The 25,868-nt window shown below is 61.1% G+C and overlaps 1 protein-coding gene across 2 annotated transcripts; it reads left to right on the top strand.

The window, feature by feature from the left end:
- The first annotated feature begins 10,380 nt into the window (after positions 1-10,380).
- Positions 10,381-22,469, top strand: PRODH (proline dehydrogenase 1). 2 transcript variants are annotated; one of them, XM_072880403.1, is made up of 14 exons: positions 10,381-10,603; positions 10,939-11,147; positions 16,738-16,772; positions 17,108-17,257; positions 17,417-17,481; positions 17,890-18,006; positions 18,174-18,253; positions 18,528-18,609; positions 18,869-18,961; positions 19,071-19,217; positions 19,381-19,556; positions 19,649-19,747; positions 20,147-20,235; positions 21,431-22,469. In XM_072880403.1, the coding sequence occupies exons 2-14, from the start codon at positions 10,990-10,992 to the stop codon at positions 21,616-21,618; spliced, it is 1,479 nt and encodes a 492-aa protein (XP_072736504.1). In that variant the 5' UTR covers positions 10,381-10,603; positions 10,939-10,989; the 3' UTR covers positions 21,619-22,469. The 2 variants fall into 2 exon arrangements, with proteins under 2 accessions (XP_072736504.1, XP_072736505.1); XM_072880404.1 differs by lacking the exons at positions 18,174-18,253; positions 18,528-18,609 and having other exon boundaries at positions 10,471-10,603.
- Positions 22,470-25,868: the final 3,399 nt, after the last annotated feature.

The following is a 25,868-nucleotide window of genomic DNA, read 5'->3' as shown; positions in this document are numbered from 1 at the left end:
ACAGTGCTGTGCTGGGGAGGGGGAGGCTGCGGCAGGGGCCGGAGGAGCCTGAGGGGCTGCAGCGGGATGAATTCAAGGGAGCAACCACTTCAAGAGTGGCCCAGACCCTGGGCGGGGGGATGAAGGCAACCAAGAGAAAGCGGAACGGCAAGCAGGACGAGCCCCTCCGTGGCTGCCTGACCACGGCATCGCAGCAGGTCCTCGCTGGCCCGGCCTTGCTGCGGGCAGACGTTTCGGTGAAACACGCAGCGCAGCTCCGGCAGGGCCGCCCTCCGCGCTCGCCCCTGCCCTGGGCAGGCGGAGCGGCCCGCTGTGCCCCGCGGGGGGCACCCGGCAGGGAAACCGGAGAGGTACCGGAGGGCACCGGGGGCTGTGCGGGGCCGTGCCCGGCTGCACAGCGGGGGATGCTGCGGGGGGCCGGGCAGCGCTGCCGCACCCCCACCGCCACCCCCGGCACCGCCGCCACCGGCACCGGCACCACCACCCGCACCACCTCCAGCACCGGCACCGCCACCACCACCGTCACCACCGCCAGCACCGGCACCGCCACCACCCGTACCACCCGCACCACCGCCACCGCCGCCACCGGCACCGCCACCACCACCGGCACCGCCACCACCACCGGCACCACCGCCACCGGCACCGCCACCACCACCGCCACCGCCACCACCACCGTCACCACCGCCACCGGCACCGCCACCACCACCGCCACCGCCACCACCACCGGCACCGCCACCGCCGCCCCCGCCACCCCCGGCACCGTCGCGGCGGGCGGAGCCGCAGCGCCACCCAGCGGCGGCGAGGCGCTACCGCCGCCCCCCGCACGCTTCCCCCCTCGCGTGGGCACCCACCGGCCCAGCCCAGCACCAGCGCACCCCCCTGCCTGCCCCCTGCCCGCCCCCTGCCCGCCAGGACCCACCGCCGTTGCTGTGTACTCCCCCAAAAGCGTGTCCAGACAAACGGCGCTGCTGTCTCAAGTGGGTGGTGTGACCCCAGAAGCAGCAGGAACATCTACTGAAGCCCACATCTGCATGGCAGGGCTTTGACTGTCTCCGCTCCCTGACGCAGCTGCATTCACCTCTGGGGGGGTGAAAGGGGCTGAGCAGCCCCTTTTCTGGCTGTACATGGGTCCTGGTGCAGCTCTGGCCTCTGGTCATCGCCTGGACGAAGGAAGCTAGTCAGTGGAGGAAGCAACGGGAGACCTCCACAGGCACTCTCTCTCATGCCAAGACCCCTCACATGTGCTTTGTTAGGGCTGTATGTCTGTTTCTGGGTAAGCAATGCAAATCTGTTCTCTCCAAAATGCAGGGAAAAAGAGGTGCCACGTGCTCCCTGGAGGGAAGGAGCTGAGAGCAATCCCACACGAGGTGTGGTGATGGCAACCCCAAACTCACCTCAGAGCAGGTTCATCTCTCATCCATCTTCAACCTGCTTTTTCTCACCTTGAACTAGCTGCCTTGCACTTAAAAAAAAAACCATAAAGACAGCTTTTTAGCAACGCATAAAAGGTTTAAACACTTGGAATGACTCAGATCCAGTTTCCTTGTACAGCTGGTTCTCTGCAGGTGAATTTGGTCTGCCTTCGGTCTCAGCATCTGGGGGCTTCCTGAAGGAGTGACTCAGTCACCGTGGAGTGCTGTGGGGTCCCTCCTGCTGCAGAGGAGCTCAGGACTCAGCACAGCCCATGAAGGTCCTTCTGCAGAGCTCCTCAAGCCTTGCAGGGATGGCAAGGTTCTTGACTCGTCCTCCTGGCCAGACCTGAGTACAAGAATTCACAGGAGGGAGATGGAGTCACACCAGTTTTCCAGCACGTTCCTTGTTAAAAGCAACTTCATGTGTGTCCAAGAGCCAGCTTAAAATGCATGGACGTGTTGAGCAGCAGTTTGCTTTTGGTTGCCTGTAACCAGAGCTTGCAATAAGATCCCAGCACCTTATTTCCACCAGGTAGTTTATCTGAGCTGTGTTAGGGTTGTGCTGGTGCAGCAATGCTGGACAGCATCTGCTGTGCACAAGCAGCCAGAGGACCAAAGCCCTCCAGCCACCTCTGGGCTGGCAAGGGAGTGGGATGGGGTGATGGCACAGCCATCCCCACGATATGTGAGGCCACTGCAGTGTCTGCTTCTGGAATATCCACAGCTCCAGAGACAAGAAAACTTGGGAAACCCCAGAGAAAGTCATCTGTCGTGGTGGTAACGCCACCTCATACACCAGTAGGACATGACCCGGCTGGAGCAGAGCTGCAGAGTGGCTCTCGAAAGCAAAAAATATCAGCAAGAGGAACAACCTCTGTTGGGTTTGTCTGCCAAGTCCCGCCTGGATTTTGTCCAACTTTACCCTTTAGGCCTGAAATCTTCCATCCCAGAGTCTTTCTCTTTCCACGTTTCACTGCAAACAGTCGCAGCCAGAGGGACAAGGAGTGCTGAAGCTGGGGCAGCCAAACACCCAGAGGTCTGCTGGGGGGATGGTGCCCTTTGTCGGAGCAGCAGATGAGCTTTCAGAGAGTGAACTCACTTTTTCCAGCTGTATCAGCAGCTCTAATGAGAGAAAATTACTTTGTTTGGCCTGCATTAAGAAAAAAAAAAAATCAGTCACTCTGGTGGAAAGCTGTCACATCGCCAGCTTGTGGAACAGGGACTTGGAGTGTTGCCTTCTCCTGTCCCCAGGAAAATCTGCAGAAATTTGGCCGGTGACGCTGAAAAATGATTTCAGTTCTCATACAGTCAAGGTGCAAGTTTTGGTGACGGCTGCCAGCACTGCTGTCCCAGGCCTGGTGTTCTCCCACCATCCCTGGTGGGACCATCCTCCAGAGCACTGGGGTGGGCTCCGTCCTGGGCTCTCCCTCGTCCTGCAGTCCTGGGGTGGCTGTCACGGCTGTGTGACAGCAGGAACGGGGATCAGGGATGGCAGAGCCGTAGGGGCCTCTGGCGTCTCCAGGTCAGCCTCCCCCTTGGAGGAGCATTAGATTAGGCCATGGCTTGAATCCCTCCAAGGAAGGGTGCTCCCTTTGATACTTCCTTGGGCAAAGAATTAAGAAATTACATATAAAAATCTGACCAGAAGGAATTCTGAATGTGCAAAATGAAGCCACGCAACCACCAGAGTGAAAGATGGGATTCAGCCTTGAGAAAATCAGCATTTCTGGGCAGTAAAGTGCATCCTGAAGTGACACCAGCCGCACAGCCTGTTTTTCACAGGCCACGTTCATCACGAAGGATGGGGAGAGCAGGGGGATGTCAGGCCGGGGAGGAAGGATGCCGTCATCTGCACGCCCTGCGCCGTCTGGTGCCAAAACCTGAGGGTGGGCAGCAGTGCTGCGGTCAGAGAAAGGGGCAGTGAAGTGTCACCCCAGAGCAACACCTCGGCTCTGCCCTTGCTCTCCTGGGGGCTGCAAAAGCAAAGTGCAAAGCCCTCACCTGGGAAAAGAGAAGCCCATGGGGAAGCAAAGGGCTGGTTTGGAGAGGTGGGGGCACAGGGGTGGTGGCTACACAGAAAGTATAAAGGGCGAAAAAAAATATGAGTAGGTCAGCCAGGATCTGCAGCCCGTGCGGTGAGCGAGGATACGTGGGTTTGGACACGTAGTTCAGGGCTCTCCTCAGCCTATGGATGTTCGAGACGCAGAAGTGGATGAACCCTCTGTGAGCGTGCCCTGGCCCTGCAGAGCTCGGCTCAGCTCAGGGGCAGGGCTGGCTGGGATCGCAGGGCAGGGACTGCGGGGTAGACGGAGGAGGACAGGCGATGCGGCGGGTATGCGCCTGCACGGAAGCAGATGGGGATGGAGCGTGGTGCTCAGCTGATCTGTCAGATGACGGACGGCTTGCATGCTGCCGCTGGCTGCGCTGGCCGGGGAGGGAGGCAGACACGGCCAGCACCGGCAGCCAGCAGCCTCAGTCACTTTTCCCTTTTTCTCCTTAATTTGTCCCAGAAGGCCCCTGTCCTCCCCTTCTCGGGCTGTGCCCGGCTGTCAGAGGCGTCGCGGTGCTGGTGGGAGGACGGGGAACCACAGGGCGCTCGAGCAACCCCCTCTCCATCTCCAGGACCTGGCAAGCCCCTTGCTCCCAGCGCAGGAGACTGAGCCTGGAGAGGTGAAAAGACCCCAGAAAAGTCAATCTATTTTCAATTCTATTTTCTATTTTTTTTTATTTTCAGCCTTTATGGGATCTTGCACTTGGAGGGGACCGTCAGGCCCTTTCCCTGGGTGCTCTCCCTTTGCAGGGGCAGCTTGGTGCTTCCCTGGGACAGGAGAATAAGGGAAAGCATGAAGTTTCCCACACAGTATTTGCCTGTGAAAAGGAGGAAGGCAGGAAAACAACACAAAAATAAAGAAAACAGAACAGCTTTTGTCCTTTCCCTATGGACATCTCAGGAGCGCAGGGCAAAAAGGAACATATTTCCTTCCACTTTGTTCAGCTGGAAGAGAAGTCCAAGTGCCACTCAGTGCTACCTGCTCTCAATTAAATACACAGAAAGTTAACAAGCAAAAATAAGTGACACTTGAAAAAAGACAAGTATCAATCGGCTGCTGCGAGCTGGGAATTGACCTGTCCCCTGAACCAGACCAAAACCTGCCTCCAGAGAGGAGCCGTCTCTGGGCAGCGGACATCAAGGCTCTGCGACCGAAGGGGCTTTGCTAGGGCTGTAGCAGCCCTCAAATCGATGAGGCTTTGCTGCGAGGCACCTCTGCTTCCCAAGGCACAGTAATTAAGACCATATTTTTAGAAAAATGAGCCACCACATTAATCAATAAGGAACAGCCAGGTTCTCAAGGATAAGGGTGGCTTGAGTTAATCTGCTACAGCCTTGAGAGCGCTGCTTATCCCGAGTCCGATGGTGTCTGGCTGCTCCCAGATTGCTGCAGGGAGCCCTGCCCTGAGCCCCCGGCACCTTGGGCTCCCGCACCCGCACCTGGGGGGTCTTCGGCTCGGCTCAGCATGGGGAGCCCGGCTCCGTGGGCCTGGCCAGGGGATGTCCCTTGCAGGCAAGGGCTGCCAAAAGGAGTAGAGGGGCTCCTTAGTAGCATCACCTGGGAGAAAGCTGAGAGGTTTGGGAAGGTGCTTGCTGGCGAGCTGTCCTTGGAGGCAACTGGCCCCAGGGACTGCCAGCCCCGGGCACACACCTCCCTGAGTTCACACCTCAGCAGCAGCTCTTGATGGGGGCAGGAGGGGCACAGGCAGCCCCCCACCAAACGCTCCTGCTGTCCCTGCTCCGGGCTGGCCCCTTCTGCCTTCCACCCATCTCCCAGGGACCCACATCCCTGCTCCGCCAGGGAAGCAGAGCCGAGGAGCCCCTTCCTTCCACCCAGCCCTGCCTCTGCCCCGAAGCGCTCCTCTCCCTCACCTTCCCTTCCCCACTGCTTTCCCGGGAACGCTCCCCCAGCACGAGGTGTTTAAATCATTTACAAAGGGCTAAAATAGAGCTGGCTCCCTTCCAGGCTCTCTGGCATCCAGGCTCCATAAACAACCCACCCGCCAAGGGAGTCAGCTTGGAAAAAAGGCTTTTTATGTCTATTCCCCAGACCCCACTTCCACAGAAACCTTCCGGCATGATCCTTTCTCAGCTGTAAGTGCAGCAAAATTGTTTCAGGCGTTCGCTGACCTTCCTTTTCCCCCAGGCACACTCGTGGACATCTCACATGACCCATTTCTACTCACAGATGGAAAACCAGAGGGACACTCTGCAAAAAAAAATTACCTGATGTGGGAAGTCTGATGTGCCTTTCCCTGCCTTGGATATTTCCTAGGTGCCCTTTCAGAGGCAACCTCCCTTTTTTTTATAGCTTTGACCTTTATGGAGATAGGAATTCACCTGGGTATTTTCTTGTGGCTGCTGAGCCACATCAGGCCCCCAGGAACTCAGAGGGAGAATCAAGAGGACATTTATTTCTTAGGCTGCAAGTGATTCACTGAAAATCGTTGGGATGCAAGTGGAAAATGCCAGGGATCAGAGCCCAGCCCAGCTTCCCAAATCCTGACCGTGCTGGGTGAGCAAGGTCTGAAACAGCCAGGAGATCAGCTGCAAGACGAGCCCCCCCGCATCTCTTTCCACCAGCACAGTCTGTGGCAGCTCTCAGCTGCTCTTGCCGGGGCTCCCGACCCACAGAAACACCCCACGAGCTGGAGCTCCCGCCCTGTGACTCCCCGGGTGACCACCAGCAAGTCCCCAAAACTCCCTACTCTGGTCCGGTAGAGGCAGGACGCGAATGCTGCAGCCTCACCCGGCCTGCGCAGTGCTGGGATGGGGTTCACCACTACCCTGGCTGCAGCGGTTAAACCTGCAGGGGCCTCTTTAGCACCACGAAAAAGGGGAAGGATGCGGTTCCCCGGTTCCCCGGCTGTGGGAGGATGGGCCGGCTCCTCCACCCCACTGCCAGCACGGCACAGCAAAGCAGAGCAGCGCTTGCAATGGTCCGTACCGCAGCAGGAGCCAGAGCCACCCCCGGGAGGGTGACAGGGAGGGTGACAGGGCTGCTTGGAGGGGTTAGAGAGAACCAACTCATCTAAATACACCCTGTCCTAGTGCTGGGAGCTCCTGTGCACCCCATGGGGGTTTTATTCCCATCAGTGTGGATATTAGTGGGTCCGGGGGTCTCCCTGAAGAGCGGCACGGCAGGAGGTGAAGCCTCTTGTGAAGAAAAATAACCCTCAACCAGATGATGAGCCACACGTGGTTGCAATCTGGGAAGCGCCGTCCCCACCACCACCTTCTCCTGGGTTTTGCTGGTGGGTCCATGGCAGACGGCTGCCCCTGACCCGTGCTGGGGAAGGGCTGCAGCTCCTGGCCACCCCATCACACCCTGCTCCAAGGACCACATTTAGCAGAGCTAGATGCCAGCTGAGGGTCCGCACCATTCCCCACACCCCTGCCTGCTTGCTGGCAGGGTGTAGATGTCCCTCCCGGCATGCTGGCCCGGGGTGGAAGCGGTTTGGTAGCACTGGTGCTGGGCACGAGTCGGGTGTATGATCAGCATGAGAAATACCTGCCGGAGGAGGATCTGAATCAGCACTCTCCAGGGAAACAGCAGAGGATGGATGCTGGGAGCACGGGGTGCCCGGCGCAGCAAGGGCTGCTGGAGCAGGCAGGGCTGGAGGGCTGGAAGAGCTACGGGACAGCGAGGATCGAGCCCCAGTCCCAAGGATGGGCCAGGGTTGCCGCTACCCCAGCACTGGTCTGGAGGAAGACTATGGTGAGGAAGGCTGATCCCTGCGCCCCGGCAATATGGCACAGCCCAGCAGCCCCCAGGTCGTGCGCCCGTGCCCACTTCTGCCAGAAGAGCGATTTTCATCTCACAACTCTCCCTCCCAGGTGCCGTGAGCGGCTGCTATTACTTGTTGCCATCTGTTATTTTCGCGGTGTCAAAAATGCCTCTCTGCCGAGCACCGGCCCATGAAATATGCATGCCGTGGCCTCCCCCTTTCCAAACTGCCATCTCCTCCTGCACTAAATCCCCTTCTCACCTATTTGTCTTGCACTGAAATTTGTTTCTTTACATCTTATGGCTTCTCAAGCCATCAATAACAGCCTCTCCCCGGCTCAGTGCTGTCGCTGGTGCGGCCCAGCGTGCCCATTGAAGGACCCAGATGTTTGTTATCAGGCCTCGGGCATGTTCCCTGCGTGGGATACAGCAGCGTGGTTGCGTTCGTGATGTGGGTACCCATGCCATGGGCTGGACTGTGCTTCCCACGCCACACACGAGCCAGCTGCAGCCACCGTGCCAGTAGGAGCAGACCTTGAGCATGCACCGTCCCCCTCTGTGCCAGCAGCATCTGCCTAGACATGGTGGGGTACGGGGACAGTGGCCTGAAGGGCATAAAGTCACAGCTGAGGGGTATCGGGAGCTGGGGGTCAGTGCTCTGCAGGGCCATGGTGTGGTGACCCGCAGGGGCTTGGCACAGTCCCCACAGCAGCAGCCTTGAGCATCCCTTGTTGGTCTCCCAGCCATCGGCGGGGCTGCCAGCTCAGGGTTCCCCTCTGCTTCGGGAGCAGTCATCCCGAGATAAACACCATCGGCTTTCGCTTCCACCAAAATGTGGCTTTTTTTACATTTTGTCCTTGCGTTTGGATCTGAGACTAAAGTTTCTCCAGAAACTCAGACCTGGCTGTGCACCACAAACTCCCCCTCCCAGCCTGGAGGCTCTGTCGATGCCGCAGGGCTGCCAGCTCTGCCGGCACAACGGGCAACGCTCGGAAACTTTCCCTGCTAAGATCAGGCAAATATTTCCCTGGGGTCACTGATGCTGTCAGAGCCTTTCAAGGGAATTTTCTCTGTGGCACCTGGCTGAGAAACAAGCTCCCTGCCACGGCAGGGGGGTCTGGCTGTGGCTGTTGGTTAACAAGGAGTCATGGCTTGGTAAGCCATGAGGCTAAAAGGGAGCAAAAGTTATAGCTGATTAAAAGTTTTTAATTGCAGCGGTAGCATCTGCTCCTCAGGCTTTAATGCAGCTCAGTGTAACGTTGGCTTTTTTTCTCCAACAGGCGTTTGAACTGCAGCCTGAGACTTCATGTGCACAACCTCGTCGTGGCAAGGAACTTCAGGTGAATTATTTTGCTCTAAATAGCATGAAAGGGTTAATGCAGTGCAGGAAATATTTTGAAGGCAATGGATGTTTTTTCATAGCTGACTTTTTACCCAGCTCTGTTAGGGGCAATGCCACTGTCTGCTCTCACCATGGAAGGATGGGATGTCCCAGAAGGAAACCTTGCAAATGAGCTCAAGGAACTTCTGTGGTTTCCTGCTAATTATAGCAGTGCCAGTGCTGGGGCGTGGAGGAAAAAACATCTGCTGTAGCTAAGTGGTAGCTGTACCTCATCCAGACAGGGCCAGACTTTTTCAGTTCGCTGGACTGGGGGTTGCTTTGGAAAAGAAAAGTTTTGCATCGCAGCTGCTGGAGCCTTCTCAAAGCTTCGGGCTCTTTCTCCACACCCCACTCAGGACGTGGTTTCCCACCGCAGCCAACCTCGCAGGGCCGCTGCTGCCTGCTCCCCTCCTGCCTGGCCGATGCTGCCTGCGCTGAGCATCCCCAGGCACAAGATGTCACTGAGGAGCTGGGTTTGGGGAGGTCTGCATCAGCCCGGAGTCATCCTCCGGGAGCCGCTGCAAACCTGGGCCTGGAGAAGTGGGCATGGAGAGGGGACATGGTCACAGAGAGGGGACGTGGGCACGGAGAGGGGCCGTGGGCTTGGAGGTGGGATGTGGGCACGGAGAAAGGATGTGAGCATGGAGAGGGGAGTGGCTGTGATGCTTGCTGCTTCGAAACGGTCCCGCAAAAAGGAAGGAGGTCCCTGCTCTCTGCTCCCCGGGCCAAGAGTCGGGAGCGTATCTGGCCGTGGGGTGCCAGGGAGGTGCTGGGTGATCTCTGGAGTTCAGCACTGGGTGTGCCTGGGAGGAACAGCCCAGGCAAACGCCTGCCAGGAGCAGTACGGACACTCAGCCCTGCCTGGGAACCTCTCCGCGGTGGGGCTCTGTGGGGCAGGCAAAGCCCAAGTGCCCCAGCCCGTGCCGAGGGAGCCGGTCTCCTGGCTCAAGCCGCCCCAAGCACCCCAGCGCCCATGAATCCTGGACCAAATGAACGAAGATTCAGCTGAAATACCCAAATCGTTCATGCACAGACCAGGAGGAGCAAGCACAGGGGCTTGCAACATCTCTCCCATGACAGGTCCCCTGAGTCCCACGGGCCTCCCAGCTCTGTGGGCTGGACGTGCCACAGCTTCCCCCAGGGATTGCTACGAGGGGACAGGAACCCTCTTGGTGCACCCTTTGGCCTGCCCTGGGGCTGCTCTAAGGGGTCAGGAGCCCCTTGGCCCTGCAGGATCGGCCCCGGTGCTCCCTTCAGGGCCCCTCCAGTGGGAAGGGGACTGCTTCAGGGCTCCCCTGGGACCTCCATAGCGCTCCCTGGGGCTCCTCCAAGGGCATGGGGCTCCCTTCGCCCCTCCCCAGGTGTGCTCCAAGGGGACAGGGCTTCCTTCGGCCTCACCCGGGGCTCCCCTCGGGCCACCCCTGCCCTTCTGCGCCCTGCCCGGGGCTCCTCGGAAGGGATGCGCCCCCGGGGCGGGGGCGGGGGAGGGCACCGGCCTGGGGGCTGCGGGAGAGGGTCCGCGCCGGGCAGGGTGGTGCCGGTGCCGGTGCCGGTGCCGCGGCAGGGCCGGGACGCGGGGCGGGGCGGAGCGGAGCGGAGCGGAGCGGCGGCTCCGCAGCCCCGGCGGGCGCGGCCGTGGCCGTGTCGGCGGGGAGCCCGGCGGGGCGGCGCCGGGCGGGCGGTACTTAAGGCGGCGGCGCGGGGCTGGCGGCCCCGCCGTGCCCATGGCTCCGCCGAGCGCGGCCCGGGCGCTCTGCGCCGCCGCCCGCCTGGGCGTCCCCCGCCGCCCGCGCTCCGCGCCCGCCGCCGCGCCCCGCGGGGCCGCTCCGCCGCCGGCTGCGGGCAGGGGGACCCGGCCGGCACCGCCGCCTCCTCCCCCTCCGCGGGGTGCGGAGCGGGGGCCGCCGCCGCCCGCCGTGGATTTCGGGGACCCGCGGGAGGCGTTCCGCAGCAAGAGCAGCGCGGAGCTGCTGCGCGGGCTGCTGGTGCTGGGGCTGTGCGCTGTCGGGCCGCTGGTGGAGCACAACCGGGAGGTGGGCGGCGGCGGGCGCCGGGCCCCGGCCGGGGGTTGGGGGGCTGACCGCTCCGGGGAGGGGGGCGCGGTCCCGGGCAGGGGGGGTCGCCGCTGCGGGTGGGGTGCCGGGCCTGGGGGCCTGCCTGCTCCGGGGGGGGATGTCGGTCCCAAGGCGGGCGGGCGGGCGCTGCCCGCTCCGGGGGTTGCCAGTCCCGCACCGGCGGGCCCGCCGCTCCGGGGCGGTGAGGGAGCGGGTGCCGGTCCCGGGGGACTCTTGTGGCCGGGGGGGGCGGGGGGGGTCCGCTGCGGGCCGGGTGCCGTCCGGCGGGGCGCTGAGCTGCCGTTGTCCCGCAGCTGCTGCAGCTGTGCCAGCGGGTGCTGGGGCAGACGCTGTTCGAGCGGCTGATGAAGATGACCTTCTACGGGCAGTTCGTGGCGGGGGAGGACCAGGAGGCCATCAAACCGCTCATCCGGCGGAACCAGGCCTTCGGCGTGGGCGCCGTGCTGGACTACAGCGTGGAGGAGGACCTGAGCGCCGAGGAGGCCGAGCGCAAGGAGCTGGAGTGAGTGCGGGGACGGGGACGGGGACGGGGCGGCGGCGGGACGGCGCGGGCGCGGCGGGCGCGGGCCTTGGCCGCTCTGCTATTGGCTGCGCCCGCCCATCCCCCCGCTCCCATTGGCTGTGGAGCCGGGGTTGCGGTGCGTCACGGCCCCGCCTCCCGCTGGGCTACCGCCGCCGCCCCCATCCCCCCCAAACAGGCCGGGGTGCGGCCCCCTTCCCCGGGTGCAGCCCCGCCCCCGGGGTGCAGCCCCCTCCACCCCAGCACGCACCGGGGTGCTGCCCCCCTCTATTCCTCCCACACTGGCGCCCTGTCCCCCTCAACCCCCCTGCACACACAGGGGTGCTGCCCCCACACTGGGGTGGTCCCCCCTGCCCTCCGGGATGCTGCACCCCCTCTGTCCCCATCTGTTCCCCCTCTCCCCCGGGGTGCTGTTCCCCTCCACCCTCCTGCACAGGCTGAGGTGCTCCCCACCTCTATTCCCCTCCCACTCCCCCTGGTGTGCTGCCCACCCTGTCCCCCCTTCCCTACCCCCGCTGGGATGCTGCCCTGCTCCACCCCCACATCCCCTGGGGTTAGACCCCATTCTGCCTTCTCTCCCCACTGGGGTGCTGCACCCACCCCACTGCACACACCGGGGTGCTTCCCTCCTCTATCCCGCCTTCTCCCCCTTGGGGTGCTGGCTCCCCAGGGTGCTGCCCGCTCCATCCCCATCCCCCACGATAGACACCCTGGGGTGCTGCCCCCCACCACTTTCACCCACTCAAGCTGGGGTGGTGAGCCCCCCGCCAGGTCGCACCCCCTTCCTGCACTGCCCCCCCACCCCGGGCAACCTTCCCTGCCTCCTGCCCTCTGCCAAGGTCAGGCGCTGGCCCAAAGCCACCGGTAACTTTCCACTATTCGGGCTCCAGTTTCGGGTGGCTCTGCTCACCCGATCGATGGGCTGCTGGCTGGCACCCGATGGTCACTGGGGTGGGTGGTGTCCCCCCACCCAGGAGAAGGGTGGCCCTGCCAGAGGCGCAGGCTGGGGATGCAGCGCTGCCCCGAGCGAGGCTGCGACAGCCCCGTGTCCCTGTTCGCGGCCGGGGACACCATCTGGCTGCCACACGCTTGTCACATGGTGTTAAAAATACAGCAGAAACGGCTTTTTGGGGTGATTTGCAAGTGGGGTTTTGGGTCGGTGCGGTGATGCAGGTGCTGCCACGGGACACCTCCCAGCCAGCGCCGGGAGCCTTATCTCTGCTCCCCACCCAGGCGCTGCTTATCGGGGACCCCCCGCTTGTTGCTTGCCACTGCTGCCGGAGATCCCCGTCGGCGTGAAGGTCCTGCCCGTCCGTGGCAGGACTGGGCAGCTTGCGAGGGCAGCGATGGCGTGGGAGCTGCACGGGGGGAGGCAGGGCTGTGCCCATCCCAGCCCCTTGCAGATTGAGCTGCAAACTGCATTTTTTTAATATCAAAGCTTCAAAATACCCCGCTTGTAGCCTGTGGCGGGGATGGCTCTTTTGAAGGTGTGGAGCAGCGGTGTTTTTAGGAGCGGCTGGTTTCTTCCCTGGGCACGCAGCTGCGGTCCGGGCACAGTGCTCAGCATCCCCGTGGGGCTGAGCTGGCGGTGCCGGTGCCACCGAGCTGTGCCTGTGCCAAGCGCTTCCTGCGGTTGACCACCGAGGGCTTTCATGGGCAGGCTCTGCCTGCACCTGTGTCCTGCCTGCTCACGGCAGGGTGCTGGTGGTTTGTGAGCTGTCTGGGCCACGCTAGCCCCCCCCAGAGCAGATTTGGGGATTGCATGCGTGGGACTCCTTGCTAGGTGAGCTCTGCCTGTGCTGCGCGGGTCATTCTCACCCAGGAGAGCCTGGCAAAGCCACGTGCTGGGACCCGCACCCCGCAGTGCCACCCTGCCTGAGCCCCAGTGGGATTCGCTCCATCAAATGGGCAGGGGGGAAAAAATGCCACCCTGGTGGTCACCCAGGGATGTCACGGAGCAGGGACAAAGCCCAGGGGAGGCGTGGGTGGCATTGGAAGGGCTGTGTGGGACTCTGGCCCGCACCAAGCGTTGCTCTGGGTCCTCCTTGGCTCTGTTCAGGGACAACACCCCACATTACCAGTGCTGCTACCAGGGATGGTGCCCAGCTGGGCTGTGCGTGGCTGAGAGGGGTGACTGGTCCAGGGCTTGTGGCTGCTGGCCTCGGGAGCTGCATCCTTACCTCCCGTGAGTGCTTTGGGGCTCTACCCCACTGCCAGGCAGGAAGCAGAGGTACAAACCAGATGCAGCCAGCGGCTTTTTTGGCCTCCTGGTGCCATCTGCTGTTGTTTCCCCAGGCAGAGCTCCTGCAGGCAGAGCCGTGCTGGGCTTACCAGTGCAGCCTGCTCCTCTGGAGCAAGCTGGAGATAACAGCAGGGAAATGCCCTTTCCTCCCCAGCAATGGGCCCTGGCCGCTCCTTGTAACAGGCTTTCTGGTTGGCAACAGCAATGCCATGCGGGCAGGCACTGGCTTATCCTGCCTGCTGCAGGCTCATACCTGCCCTGCCCTGCCTGGGCTGGCATCCAGAGCTCTGCCAGCTTGTCCCAAGAGTCCTTGGCCATGTGCTGAAGGCTGCTGCCAGGTCATGGTGACACAGCTGGAGAAAGGTGTCCTGCGGGAGCAGAGCCTGGTGCCGTTCCGCTCCCGGGGCAGCGCGTGGGCTGGGGGCTTCAGGATGGGTGCAGCCCTGGGTGGGTGTGGAGAGGCAGTGCTGTGGCTGGGCAGGGGCTTCTGCTCCCCGTGGGGGGAAACAAGGAGTCCCCCCATAGTGGAGGTGGTTGTGGTCCCCTTGCAGCCTCGGGGCCATTGCTGGCCCATGGGCATCCCAAGGCAGGAGATGGGTTGGGGTTGTGCTAACATGGGGAAGGACAATCCTGCCCCCAAGCGCTGTCAGGCACCTGAACCGTTCTGCCACACAGCACGTGGACTTCGCTTCCTCTTGAGATTTCTTGCGTGGACACCTGATACCTGCCCCAGCGTGGGATTACAATCCAGCCCGGCCAGTCAGCCTCCCAGAGCTGCCTCCTCCCCTTCTCCTCCTGCTCCCAGTGCTGCTGCCACCCGTGCCCAGTGCTCTGCCTGCATGTGCTGTGGGTCCCTGGGATCATGGGGTGGATTCTGCTTAGCTTGAAGGTGTGTAAGGAGGTCCTGCGATGGTCCTGGGCTGGTGTGTGCTGGCAACTCATGCATGGGGCAGACTTGAAGGTCCCTTCTGCCAAGAGCTTTGATTTATTCCTACCTGCAGGGTTTTAAGCATCACCCATAGCTCTGGTCTGGGCTTCATGTGACCATGAGTTTTTCCTTGGATGTGGTAATTCAGGGACAACTTCTCCCTGGTGTTCCGTCATCCCCTCTGCCAGACCCATCTGCTGACGAGCAAAGCAAATACTCTGTGCTCATGGCACCCTCCTGGTAACCTCCAGGGCAAAATGGATTATTGCCTACTTATTTCTGACAAGGGGACCTTTGCGCTTCTCCCTGAGACGGCTTATTTGATTGAGCCTGATCAAAAACTTCCTGAAAGCCGTCTGCTGTGTCAGCTGGATTACCCTTCTGAGCAATACCCTTTCGAGTCTCCGTAACCTGTTTTGCAGCACTTGGAGGGCTTGATTTGTGCACGCCTCGGGTGAGTGTGAGCTCCCAGGTCCTGAGCGTGCCTTGCAGGTGGCTCCTTTCTGGTTACAGCTTGCCAGAAGCATTTGGGCAGCGCCTGGAGATGTGTCCTGCTCTGAGAGACTTGCTCTTGGTTTGCAGAAGGGGTGCCTAGGTATAAGCTGGGTTAAGTTGTACTTGGTAGGTGTAGGAATGGCTTTGCTGGCCAAGACTAATATTGCAAAGAAAGCAGATGATATCCAGGAAGAGCTATTTCTTCAGCTGGAAGGAGCTTCTTTATTTTGCTTGATGCAGAACAATAAAGCGAGCACCATGGCACTGCTTTGAATGCCCCCCTCGGGGATGAAGGGCTCAGTGCAGTCATGCAGCAGGAATGCTGCTGGAGAGGGTGTGTTTGTCTTCAGGAACACAAAACACTTCAAATTCAAGGGTCCTGTTTGCTAATTTAGTTGTGTGCATTCACCCTGGGTAGGTCGGAGGAGGCTTTGCTCCCTGCCACTTGTCCCCAGCATCTCAGATGTTGGATGCAAGGTGTGCTCTGGGGTTCAGAGCTGCCCTGCTGTGCTGTGGCTGGGACCTGCCCGTGGGACCCATCTCTCCCAACATGTCCTCAGAGTCCCAGCAGCGTGTCCAGCTGGAGCCTTCCCCTGCACCACTCTGCCTGCTCTGAGGGGACCTTCCATCCACTGTGGGCTTTGCTATCGCATCCCATCCCTGGGTGTATGATGTCTCCTGCTTCCTTTCCTCCACGCTCTGTATTCAGGGACAGAAAGCTGCTTGACCTGTCCTCAGGCTAGCAAAATCATGGAGCAGAGCCTGCCAGATGTGGTGCCTCCTGCTCCCCATGAGCTCTGGCTGCTCCTGCCCCGGTTCACGCCAGGCTTTGCTGTGCTTTGAGCAACGCGGGGCTGTTCCTGGCTCCGGGGAGCAGGAGGGAAGGGCTTGTCTCTGCTTGTTTATGCTTCCAGCAGCCCCTAATCCCTGTCACAGGGTTTCTATGTGGGAGAACATGTTCTGGGACCATGCCACGTGCCTCTCCGCTCTCTTGTGTGAGTCCTCTGGTTCTGGCTGGGTGGCTTTGCTGCTTGCCTCGCAGTCTGCTTCCCCACTGTTGGGCACGGCCAATTTTGGGACAGTGACTCCAAGGCAGAGATCTCCTGGAGGAGGTGGCTCTGCTATTGCTCAGGACTGCTCTCCAGCGGCTGGCACTGTTCCTGGGTGAAACCTCGGGTCTGCGGGCTGGATTTAGGGTGTCAGCGAGAAGGCTTAGCTGCTCAAGCTCAAGGAGGATCTCATGACTTGGCCAGCGTCCTGCTGGACTGTCAGAGCCCTGTTACCTCTGTGGCAAAGAGCTTGGGCTTGAAATTACATCCGAGGTCAGCTGGAGTTGAAGCTGAGACCTTGTTTGTAAGTTGTTGGCTAATGCTGAGGCGCAGAGGAGCGTGGGCAGCTGAGCTGCAGCAGGGCATCCTACAGCTTGATGTGCCCTGGGTCTGGAGGAGCTCCTTGCTTCATGGTCTGGCCACTGGTGCCTGTAGGGTGGGGAGGTGTTGGGATGAGGTTTGGTGCTCCACCATGGTGAGGACCGTGGGCTGGTGTGGTCAGAGACGGAGCACCCAGCCCCACCAGGGCTGACATTGTCCTTGCTGTGGGGTGGGCTGTTTGAGAGCAGCTCTGGACCCTGGGACAGAGCATCCTCCATGTGCTGCCTCAGGGCCTCCAGGTAACACTTGCCTGGATGTTGAAACCCCATTGCCTTCCATGAGGGGGCCTGGGGCATCCGACCAGCCAGCGGAGCTTGTGCTGAGCAGCATTTGATCCATTGGTGATGGGATGGCGAGGGAAGAGCAGGGTCCAACGCCAGGCTGGCGGAAGGGGAGCCTCGGAGCTGCCCTGGCCACCAGCGTGGGGTTGCAGCAGGTTGCTGACCTGGCCCTTATCTTCCCTGTTTCTCTTCTTAGCTCCTGCACCTCTGCAGCCGAGAAGGAGATGGGAGGTAAGTGACCCAGCCTCTCCTGCTGACAGGAGATAGCCTGAAGGTCCAGCTGATCCGGGCACTGTGGGCCTGGTGTGGGTGAAAGACCCAGCTCCCACAGCCTCAAAACACGAGCTGGATGAAGAACATCTTGGTTCTTGGCCAACCCTGCTCCTCAGCAAAGGCTGAGCCCCTGCTCGGGCAACAGAGCAGGCAGGGCACGTTGCAGCCCTTGAGGGCTCTTTTGAGGTCCAAGACGGAGCCCCTCTCCCCTGCGCCCATGGCAGAAGCTCCTGGGGAGGCTTGTAGGAGCTCAGCAGGGCTGCATGGCCCATCTCCATCCTCTTCCACCCCAGGAGCAGAGCAAAGGGAGAAGCAGTACCGAGCCCATCGGGGATTTGGGGATCGCCGCGGTGGGGTCATCAGTGCCCGCACATATTTCTATGCTGATGAGGCCAAGTGTGACCAGCACATGGAGACTTTCCTCCGCTGCATCGATGCCTCAAGTAAGTGCTCCATGTGTCCTGAGCAGCCCCACTGTATCTCACTGTATCTCAGCTTGGGGACTGCAGGGACCCTGCAGCCCACCACTGTATCTCAGGTATGTCCCTTCTGCCCAAGCACCCTGCCTCTTGGGCTAGCTCTGTCTTTGTGGCTCCATCCAGGTGGCAGCTCAGAGGACGGCTTCTCAGCCATCAAGCTGACGGCACTGGGCAGACCTCAGTTCCTGGTGAGTGACAGGGCTGTGACCAGGACAAGGTGGGTCAGAGCCAGGGCCACGGATGATGCATCTGTGGGGGCAGGTGCTTTGGGGTGCCAGGCTTGCTGCAGCAGCATCTCTACTGATGGCAGAGAGGAGTGGGCACCAACAGGCTGTCCCCTGTGTGCCTGAGGCCACCCTGGAGACCCTGCCTCAACTTTTGGGGACACATGAAGAGCTCAGAAGTTGAGAGGTCTGAACGTGAGGGTGTGGGGGTTCTGTTACTGCTAGGCTTGGCCCGAGCTTGGCCAGGGCCCCCTGCTATAGGGTCAGGGTCTGCCTCAGGCTGGGCACGATCCTGCAAAGCCTCCACTGCAGGAGGCTCTGAGCCAGATGGGCTCCAGCCAGGGTGTCTCACCTTAAGCTCTGTCCCCACAGCTGCAGTTCTCAGAGGTGCTGGTGAAGTGGCGGAGGTTCTTCCACCAAATGGCCGCGGAGCAGGGCCAGGCTGGCCGGGCAGCGCTGGAGATGAAGCTGGAGGCGGAGAAGCTGCAGGTGAGGCGGGTGATGTCTGAGGGAGGAGGCTGTGCTGCCGGGGATGCGCTGCTGGAGGTGGCCAGTGGCTGTAGGGATCACGGAGCAGCCCTGACCTGTGACAGCTCTGAGCCTGGAGCAGTAAGACCCCTGTAGCCCCTTGGCACTGATGCTCCTTTTGGTGGCAGGAGGCCCTGGCCAACCTCGGCATCGCGACCAAGGCGGAGAGCCAGCACTGGTTCACAGGCGAGAACCTGGGTGTGAGTGGGTAAGCTGCCTGCGACCTGGGGGGTGCCGCGGGATGGGCACGCTGAGGGACCTTGTCCCTCTTCCTGGGGCAGTGGAGCAGCAGCAAGGAGAGGTCTCCAAAGGCCAGCACTGGCTCAGCACAGCGACCAAGCAGAGAGGAGGTTTCGGTAGAGGTGACAAGATGGGTCAGGGTGGCATGTGCTGTGTACCTGGCTTGCTGGTGGGGGTCATGAGCTGGTAGAGACCCCCCTGCCCCTCAAGGCACCAGTACAGACCTGGCTCTCTGCTCCCAGCACTGTGGACCTGCTGGACTGGAACAGCCTGATCGACAGCCGCACCAAGCTCTCCAAGCTGCTGCTCGTCCCCAACATGCAGGTGGGTACCCATCTCTGCCACCCCTGGAGTGGCCCCACAGGGAGGACGCTGCCAATGCGGGTCAGCCTGTCCCCGTCCCCCATTCTGGTCTCCTGCTGCTGCTCCAAGATTAGGGTGCCGCAAGGACTCATCCCTCTGTGTAGTTTGCCTCCTCCCTGCCTTTGGCCACCAACACACGCCTCCCTGGTGCGGGTTTCTGTCTCCTGTGGGCAGGGCTGGCCGCAGGCAGGCAGGGTGCCACAAGCTGTTCTCGTTTCAGACTGGGCAGCTGGAGCCTCTGCTCTCGCGCTTCACTGAGGAGGAGGATCTGCAGATGAAGCGGATGCTGCAGCGGATGGACGTCCTTGCCAAGGTCGGGGGGGCTGGGGCTGGGGGAGCTGGGCACAGGTGCCACCGCAGAGAGGGAAGGTGTGTGGCAGGTGGCACCGTCAGACCAACCGGCATGTTGTTCACCCCCCCAGAGAGCCACGGAGAAGGGCGTGAGGCTGATGGTGGACGCGGAGCAGAGCTACTTCCAGCCAGCCATCAGCCGCCTCACTCTGGAGATGCAGCGCCGCTTCAACAGGGATCGGGCGATCATCTTCAACACCTACCAGTGCTACCTGAAGGTGAGGTCCGGCAGGAGGCTGGGCAGGAAGGACCTGCTGGAGCAGCTGGATGGAGACCTCTGCTCCTGAAGCCAGGGCAATGCAATGGCACGACTCCAGCGCTGGCTGGGTGGAGGTGGCACTGATGCAATGACCCTGTGCCACTTCTTCCATCTGGTCCCAGGAGGCTTATGACAATGTGACCGTGGATGTGGAGCTGTCGCGCCGGGAGGGCTGGCACTTCGGCACCAAGCTGGTCCGCGGCGCCTACATGGAGCAGGAGCGGGAGAGGGCAGCCCAGATTGGCTATGAGGATCCCATCAACCCCACCTACGAGAAGACCAATGAGATGTACCACAGGTAGGGTACAGCCCCAGCCACGCTCCTCCCTCCCGCCCCACCAGGCACCAGGCTCGGGCAGCCTCACCACGCAGCTCTGTGCTGTCCTACAGGTGCCTGGACTATATCCTGGAGGAGATCAAGCACAGCCGGAAAGCCAACGTGATGGTGGCATCTCACAATGAGGACACGGTCAAGTTCACCCTGCGCAGGTGGGTGCTGGGGAGGCAGCATGGTGTGGCAGGGACTGGGGGCTCGAGGGATGTGGGGGCCCAGCAGAGCTGCAGTAAGATGTGCTGTGGCTTGTCAGGTCTCCTCTGCGCTCAGCCGGTGGGATCCTAGCTCCCATCTGGTGCTCAGGGCTTCGGTTGGGGCTTGGAGCTGGGGCGCAGGATGGTAGCCCACAGCGGCTGCAGAGCTGGCCGCATGGCCCAGCCCAGAGGCTGTTTTAAAAACAAATCCCTCAAGTCCTTGCATCCTAGTATCCATCTGGGACACAGTCAGTGCCGTGCTCTCATACTTGGGGATTATCCCCGCTCCTCTGGTGGGACGCGCTGCCCCTGCATGCTCCGTTTCTCTGCTCTTCCCTAACGCCGAGGCTTGGCTTGCAGAATGATGGAGCTTGGGATCCATCCCTCGGAGAAGAAGGTGTACTTCGGGCAGCTGCTAGGCATGTGTGACCAGATCACCTTCCCCCTGGGTGAGTGCTGGGAGCAGGGGGCACTTGGCAGATGCCCACCTTGACCCCTGGGATCTCCCTGAGCAGCTGCTATGGCGTCTGAAAGATGGATGGAGCTGGGCTATGAGTCTGTCAGAGCAGGACTAGCTGAGGACAGTGCCTTGTTGCCTTTTCCCCAGCTGTGTGGGGTGCTGTGACCCCTGCATGCGGAGGATATAGATGAGAATGTCGATGGAGAATCACATCTGTCTCCTGGAGGCCCCATGAGACTGTGATGGCTGGGCAGGGAGATTCCTGCTCTGGACTGAGATCGGGGTACTCCTAGATGGGGCAGAGACAGGTCCTGGCAGCCAGCAAACCCCTCTTGTACTTCCTTGGCTGGGGAATGTCACTTTGCTCTGCTGGAGGTGCACACCAAGTCCCGGGCTCTCCGCTGGCAGGGTGGCAACAGGCTCTTGTGTGACCGTGTCCTCTCCTCTGCCGCTGGCCCAGGCAGCGGAGCAGAGCCCCCAGGGGCCTCGACAGAGGGACATGCAAGGGTCCAGGTAGCCCAGCTCAGGTCAGGGACTGATCTCCCTGCCCGCACCGGTGTCCAGAGCGGAGACCCGAGGCCAGGAGAGCAGGAGGAGGCAGACCGGGCAGTTGTCCAGCGTGGATGCTGCTCTGTCCTGGAGTTCCCCTCGCAAGCGGGGTTTGGCTGCCTGTCTGCAACCTCCTCTGGTCATGCTGGAAAAATGTGTTAACTTGATGTTTCTGGTTGAATGCGTCTTGAATTGGCCCGGCCCTGGCTGCCGACATTCCCAGGGCTCCTGGTGACCTCGGCCCGCTCCCCCCGGCGCGTTCCCAAGCTCCCTGTGCTGAGCCAGGGGAGGGACGCGCTGCCTCTCCCCCCGCCCGGGCAGGCTCGGCCACGTCTGGCCAGGGCCGCTCCCAGGCTCCCCACCCCGGTGCTCAACCGCAGCCTCCGGCCACTGCAGCCCTCCCGCCCGCCATCCCTCGCTCCGTCGCACAGCCCGAGGGGCATGGGAGAGCTGGGGGTAAGGGAGGCTTTTTTCCTTTTTTTTTCCTTCCCGTCTTTTTTCTTCTCCCCCCCCCTTCCATTTTTTCCTGCTTTTTTCCTTTTTTTTTTTTTTTGGCCTTTTTTGCTCCTCTTGCCCCCCCTCCCTTTTTTTTTCTTCTTTCTCGGTACTTCCCTGACCTGCCTCTCTCCCTCCAGGTCAGGCCGGCTTCCCCGTCTACAAGTACGTGCCCTACGGCCCCGTGAAGGAGGTGCTGCCCTACCTGTCCCGGAGAGCCCAGGAGAACAGGGGCTTCGTGCAGAGGGCGAACCGGGAGCGGGACCTGCTCTGGAGGGAGGTCAAGAGGCGGCTCCTCGCGGGCAGCCTCTTCAGCCCCGACCACTAACCCCAGCTGTGGCATCCAGCCCGGGGTCTCTTGTGCCTTCGCCTATAACCACTATTGCCATTCCCCATCCTAGTTCTGCTGCAGTTTCCCCCCCAGCACCCTTGGCCCTGGGAGGGGAAGTGTCCTTGTTGCTGTTTGAAGCACACACGCCTTCTGGAGGTCACTACTGAGGGTTGCCCTGGCTGGTACTGCCCCGAGGCATGTCCCTCTGCCGTCCTGGGGCTCTTGAGCCGTGCTTGCCCTGGGCTGTCCCCCTGCCAGCCTTCCCCCACCTCCCGGGGGTTTCCTCTTGTGGGATTGCACAGGGAGATCTGGCCGCCTGCTTTGTGCCACGGGCTCAGGTCCAGGGCAGGCTGGGTGGCTCGGGGACAAGCTGGCCTCAGCCAAAAGCTCCTCTAGCTTCTGCCAGGGCTGGGGCTTGGTCTCTTCCAGCTCCATGGAAGCAGATGCCAAAGCAGAGGCCACAGTGACCTGTGAAGGGTGACTGGGCAGGGGCAGGATCAGTCCCTGCTGCCTGTCCCAGGGCAGCCACTACCTGGCTGCTCACCAGCTTTGCACGGACCAGAGCTGGGCCGGTCCTGGGCAGGACCAGGCTCTCCCCCATCCCACCGGGCTGAGCGGAGCCAAAGCTGCCCAGGGTTGTCCATCCTCAGGCAAATGTCCAGTGGGGCAGGAGGGGCGAAAGGAACTGGCCGGCCCCATCCCTGTGCTGTTCCTGCCCTGCCTGCAGTCCCTGGCTCTGATGCCGGACCAGGTCTGCTGCGGGCAGGGGTGGTGGCCATGTGGGAGCACCAGGAGCTGGACGACAGCATGGCTCTGCCGTACACTGGATTTGCAGAGAACGGTGATGATTAAATCGTAACAGTTCTTGCTCCTGTCTCTCTCTTGGAGTTACTGGGCGGCTGCACTACCCTGGTCCCAAAGGGGAGGTCAGTGCCTGCACTCAGCCCCCTCCAGCCGCACGCTTTGGCCTGAGCCAGGGCCAGGGCTTGGGGAAAGGAGCCAGAGCTGGGCTGCACCCAGCGAGGCCAAACTTCCCCAGGCCTGGGAATGGGGAAGCTGTGGAGCTGTCCCTGATGGGCCTGGGGGGAGCTCAGAGCCCTGGGGCATCCTCAGCTGCCCCCAGCACCCTGCTGCTCATGGAGGGGGGTGGCAGCTGTGAGAGAGCCTCTCCCCCCCGTGGTCTACTTTTGGGGGACACGCACCCTCCAGGCTTTCACTGCCTCAAAGTAGGGGCAGTTTCTCCTGGGCTCATTTTGGGCTCTGCAGCACCACAAGCATCTCTGGGCTGCCCTGCCTGGCAGCTATAAGGCAGCGTCTCCTTTTTCCCTGGGTTGTTCTTCCTGCTTCTGGCAAGCCACACAAGCCAAAGCGGTGAAGTTGAGGCTTTCCAGAGATGTTCACCTACTGCCTTTTTCTGTAGCTGAGACGCCCATGCCTTAAAAAACACCTGGAGGTGCAGGGAATGTGCCTGGAGTGTGGGGCCAGGGCAGCTGGTATTTAAAAGCAGTGCCAGAGCAGGCAGCAGCCAGGCTCCTGGTATTTTGGGGAGAAGAGGAGATGCGCTCCCAGCACTGGGCTGCCTCTCCAGCCCGTGCAGGATGCTGCGGCAGTGGCATGGAGCACGCTGCTGCCCCATGGTCTGGGCTCTGCCAGTGCGGCTGGACCCGGGCCTGTCATCTGCTGCAGGCTTCTGCAAAGACCCCCGGCCACCTGCATAGCTATTGCAGGAGCAGATGTTGCAGCTTCTGTGCCAGCAGCTTCATGTATCTGTACATGGCCCCTCTTGACCCCCCCCCTTTTTTGGAGTTAACCCCCTCCCCAGCCCTCTTTCCAGGACAGAAAGGACTTGTGCACCTCCAGGCAGCTCCGCAGCATGCCTCTGCAGTGCGTGCGCTGCTGTTTGCAGAAGCTGTGTACGGGGTCAGCGTGCAGGGAGCTGCCTCCTGTCTATCCAGGGCACCAGATGCCCTTGAAACCGAAAACCCCAAAAATCCCTGTGTTCCCAGCAACCTTTATCCATGCTCAGCCAGAAAACAGCAACCACTCCTTTTATTTCTGGGTGCATTGACCCAACCAAACCCTCCCTGTATCTCAGGCTTTCCTCACCCAGCTCAGCTTTAGCTCTCGCTGCTGGAAGCTGCTTTCTGCTTGTCCCAAAGGAAGGGGAGACATGAAACGGTGGAGGGTATGCCGGTAGCCTGTGCTGCAGCGCGCTCCCTTGCAAGGATGAGGGCTACAGCAGCAGGGGGAGTTGCAAGGGGAAGGAGCCCGGAGCCTTGCAGCAACCATCTCGGCAGCCTTGCACTCAAATGCCACGAGCAGCCCAAGCGCACACGTGAGCGGGGGCTTCTTCCAAGGAGCAGAGCCTGGCCGTGGCCCGGCAGGATGGTGACAAGAGCCTTGTATCGTATGATTGCCTGCTGAAACAGCCACAGAGATTTTTGAACCATCGACAAAACAACGTATTTTTTCCTTAATTTTGTGTTCAGAAATACTATAGTGCTGGGGTTTCTTTTTTCTCTGGTATTTTCCAAAACACAGTTCAACGGGAGTCAAGCACCTGGCGGGGCATTTCCAGCCTGAAATCTGAAAAAGGAACTGCAAACAGTGGTGTAATGGAAAGCATCAAGCCATGCTCGCAGGGCACTGGCACAGGCAACAGCCTCGCTGGGACCAGAGGGCGAGGCAGGACGGGTGCCTGATACCCGTGGGACGTGCAATCCCCCAGCCCTGGCAGCACCAGCCAGCCCAGACCACACCAACCCCTGAGCACCGTGAATCCTCCCTCTGCCTCCTCCCCGCAGCATCCTCAGCAGCTTCTCCAGCCTCTGGCTACCAGCCGGCAGCATCTTCCGAGGGACCAGCTTATCTCCCTGGCTATGGCCCAACCCCTGCCGCGGTGTGGGTTAGACCTGGTAAAAACAGAGCAGCACGGGATCTGCTGCTGCAGGAAGAGAAGAGAGAACTGTTTACTGAAGCCAGAAAACAGCCAAAATCAAACGCATCCTTGCACAAAGCAACAGTGTGGGAAAGGTGTGGCGACGCGAGCCTGCCCCGGCTCACCGGGAGGGGGGCAGAGGAGCACCAGGCGTGCTCGGCACAGCGGGGAGGTGTTGGAGAGAGCAGACAGGAAGGGAATCCCGGTTATGGAAACAGCTGGAGCAAGGCCTCAGCTCCAGGTGGGCACGGCGGCCAGGGGAGGCATGGGGATGCGACCGCCAAGCCTGGCTTCCTGCCTAACTTCAGAGTTAACTCCCTCCCCAGCCCACTTTCCCAGACAGAAAGGGATGCTGAGCTCAAGCCGGTGCTGGGAGGGAACCCGTCCCGAGGGAACTCCTCACGCATCAGTGCAGCTGGGTCACCACGGTCTTGGCATTCCTGGCCGTGGGGACCGAGCAGGGCCACCCGCGTGTTTCTGGGCATCCTCCAGAGAGGTCCTGCGAACAGGACAGGGTAAAGTGGGGGACAGGGATGTGGAGGCAGGGGAAGCTGGGCAAGGGGTGCTGCTTCCCAGTGCTGCTGCCAAACACGTGGAAGGGGACTGGGGGCATGTGAAAGGTGCTGGGGCTGCAGAGGGGAAAAAGGAGGGCTACCCAATGGTCACAAGCCCATTTGAAAGCTCAGGTCTGAAAAGGAAAGCCGGTGGGTTATACGGGGTAAACCACCAGACCTTTTCTCTGTACCAAGGATGCTGCCAGTGGGATGTTGGCTACAATGTGCCAATACACCTGTGGCACAGGGAATGCGGAAAAGGCAATGTCAGGCATGGTCACTGCCACCCGAGTCCCCGCCGGTGGCCTGATGCCAATGTCGCTCAGCAGGAAGGAGGAACGTGCTCAGCTTTGCCTTCCCAGCTTCATGGTCCTGGCTGCTCCCTGCTGTGGCATCGCACACGCAAAGGCCACGGGGCGCCTGGGCTCGCTGCACCCTGCCAGACAAGGTGCTGGACCAGGATGTTACAAATCTGGACTGTCAAAATTGCAGGTCGTCGGTGGCTTCTGGGGCAGTCTCTGAAAGCCAACACAAAGAACACACGTTTGCAGGGACAGTCCTGTAGATTTGAAACTGTGCACTTTGCACAAGCTACTGCCCGTGGCTGGGCATTGGCAGGTCAGCGAGCCTCTTGCAGGCACATTTACTGGGAAGTAACTGCAAAAAAGAATAATTCCCACCGGCAAGACCACCAAAGACTCCACGTTGGGAACCTCTTGTCTGAGCAGGAGAGAAACCTTCCCTGCACATCAGCC

Source organism: Ciconia boyciana, chromosome 15 (assembly GCF_034638445.1).
Source record: "Ciconia boyciana chromosome 15, ASM3463844v1, whole genome shotgun sequence".
NCBI lineage: Eukaryota > Metazoa > Chordata > Aves > Ciconiiformes > Ciconiidae > Ciconia > Ciconia boyciana.
The sequence above is the reverse complement of the archived record's forward strand: the minus strand, read 5'-3'. Positions and strand labels throughout refer to the sequence as shown.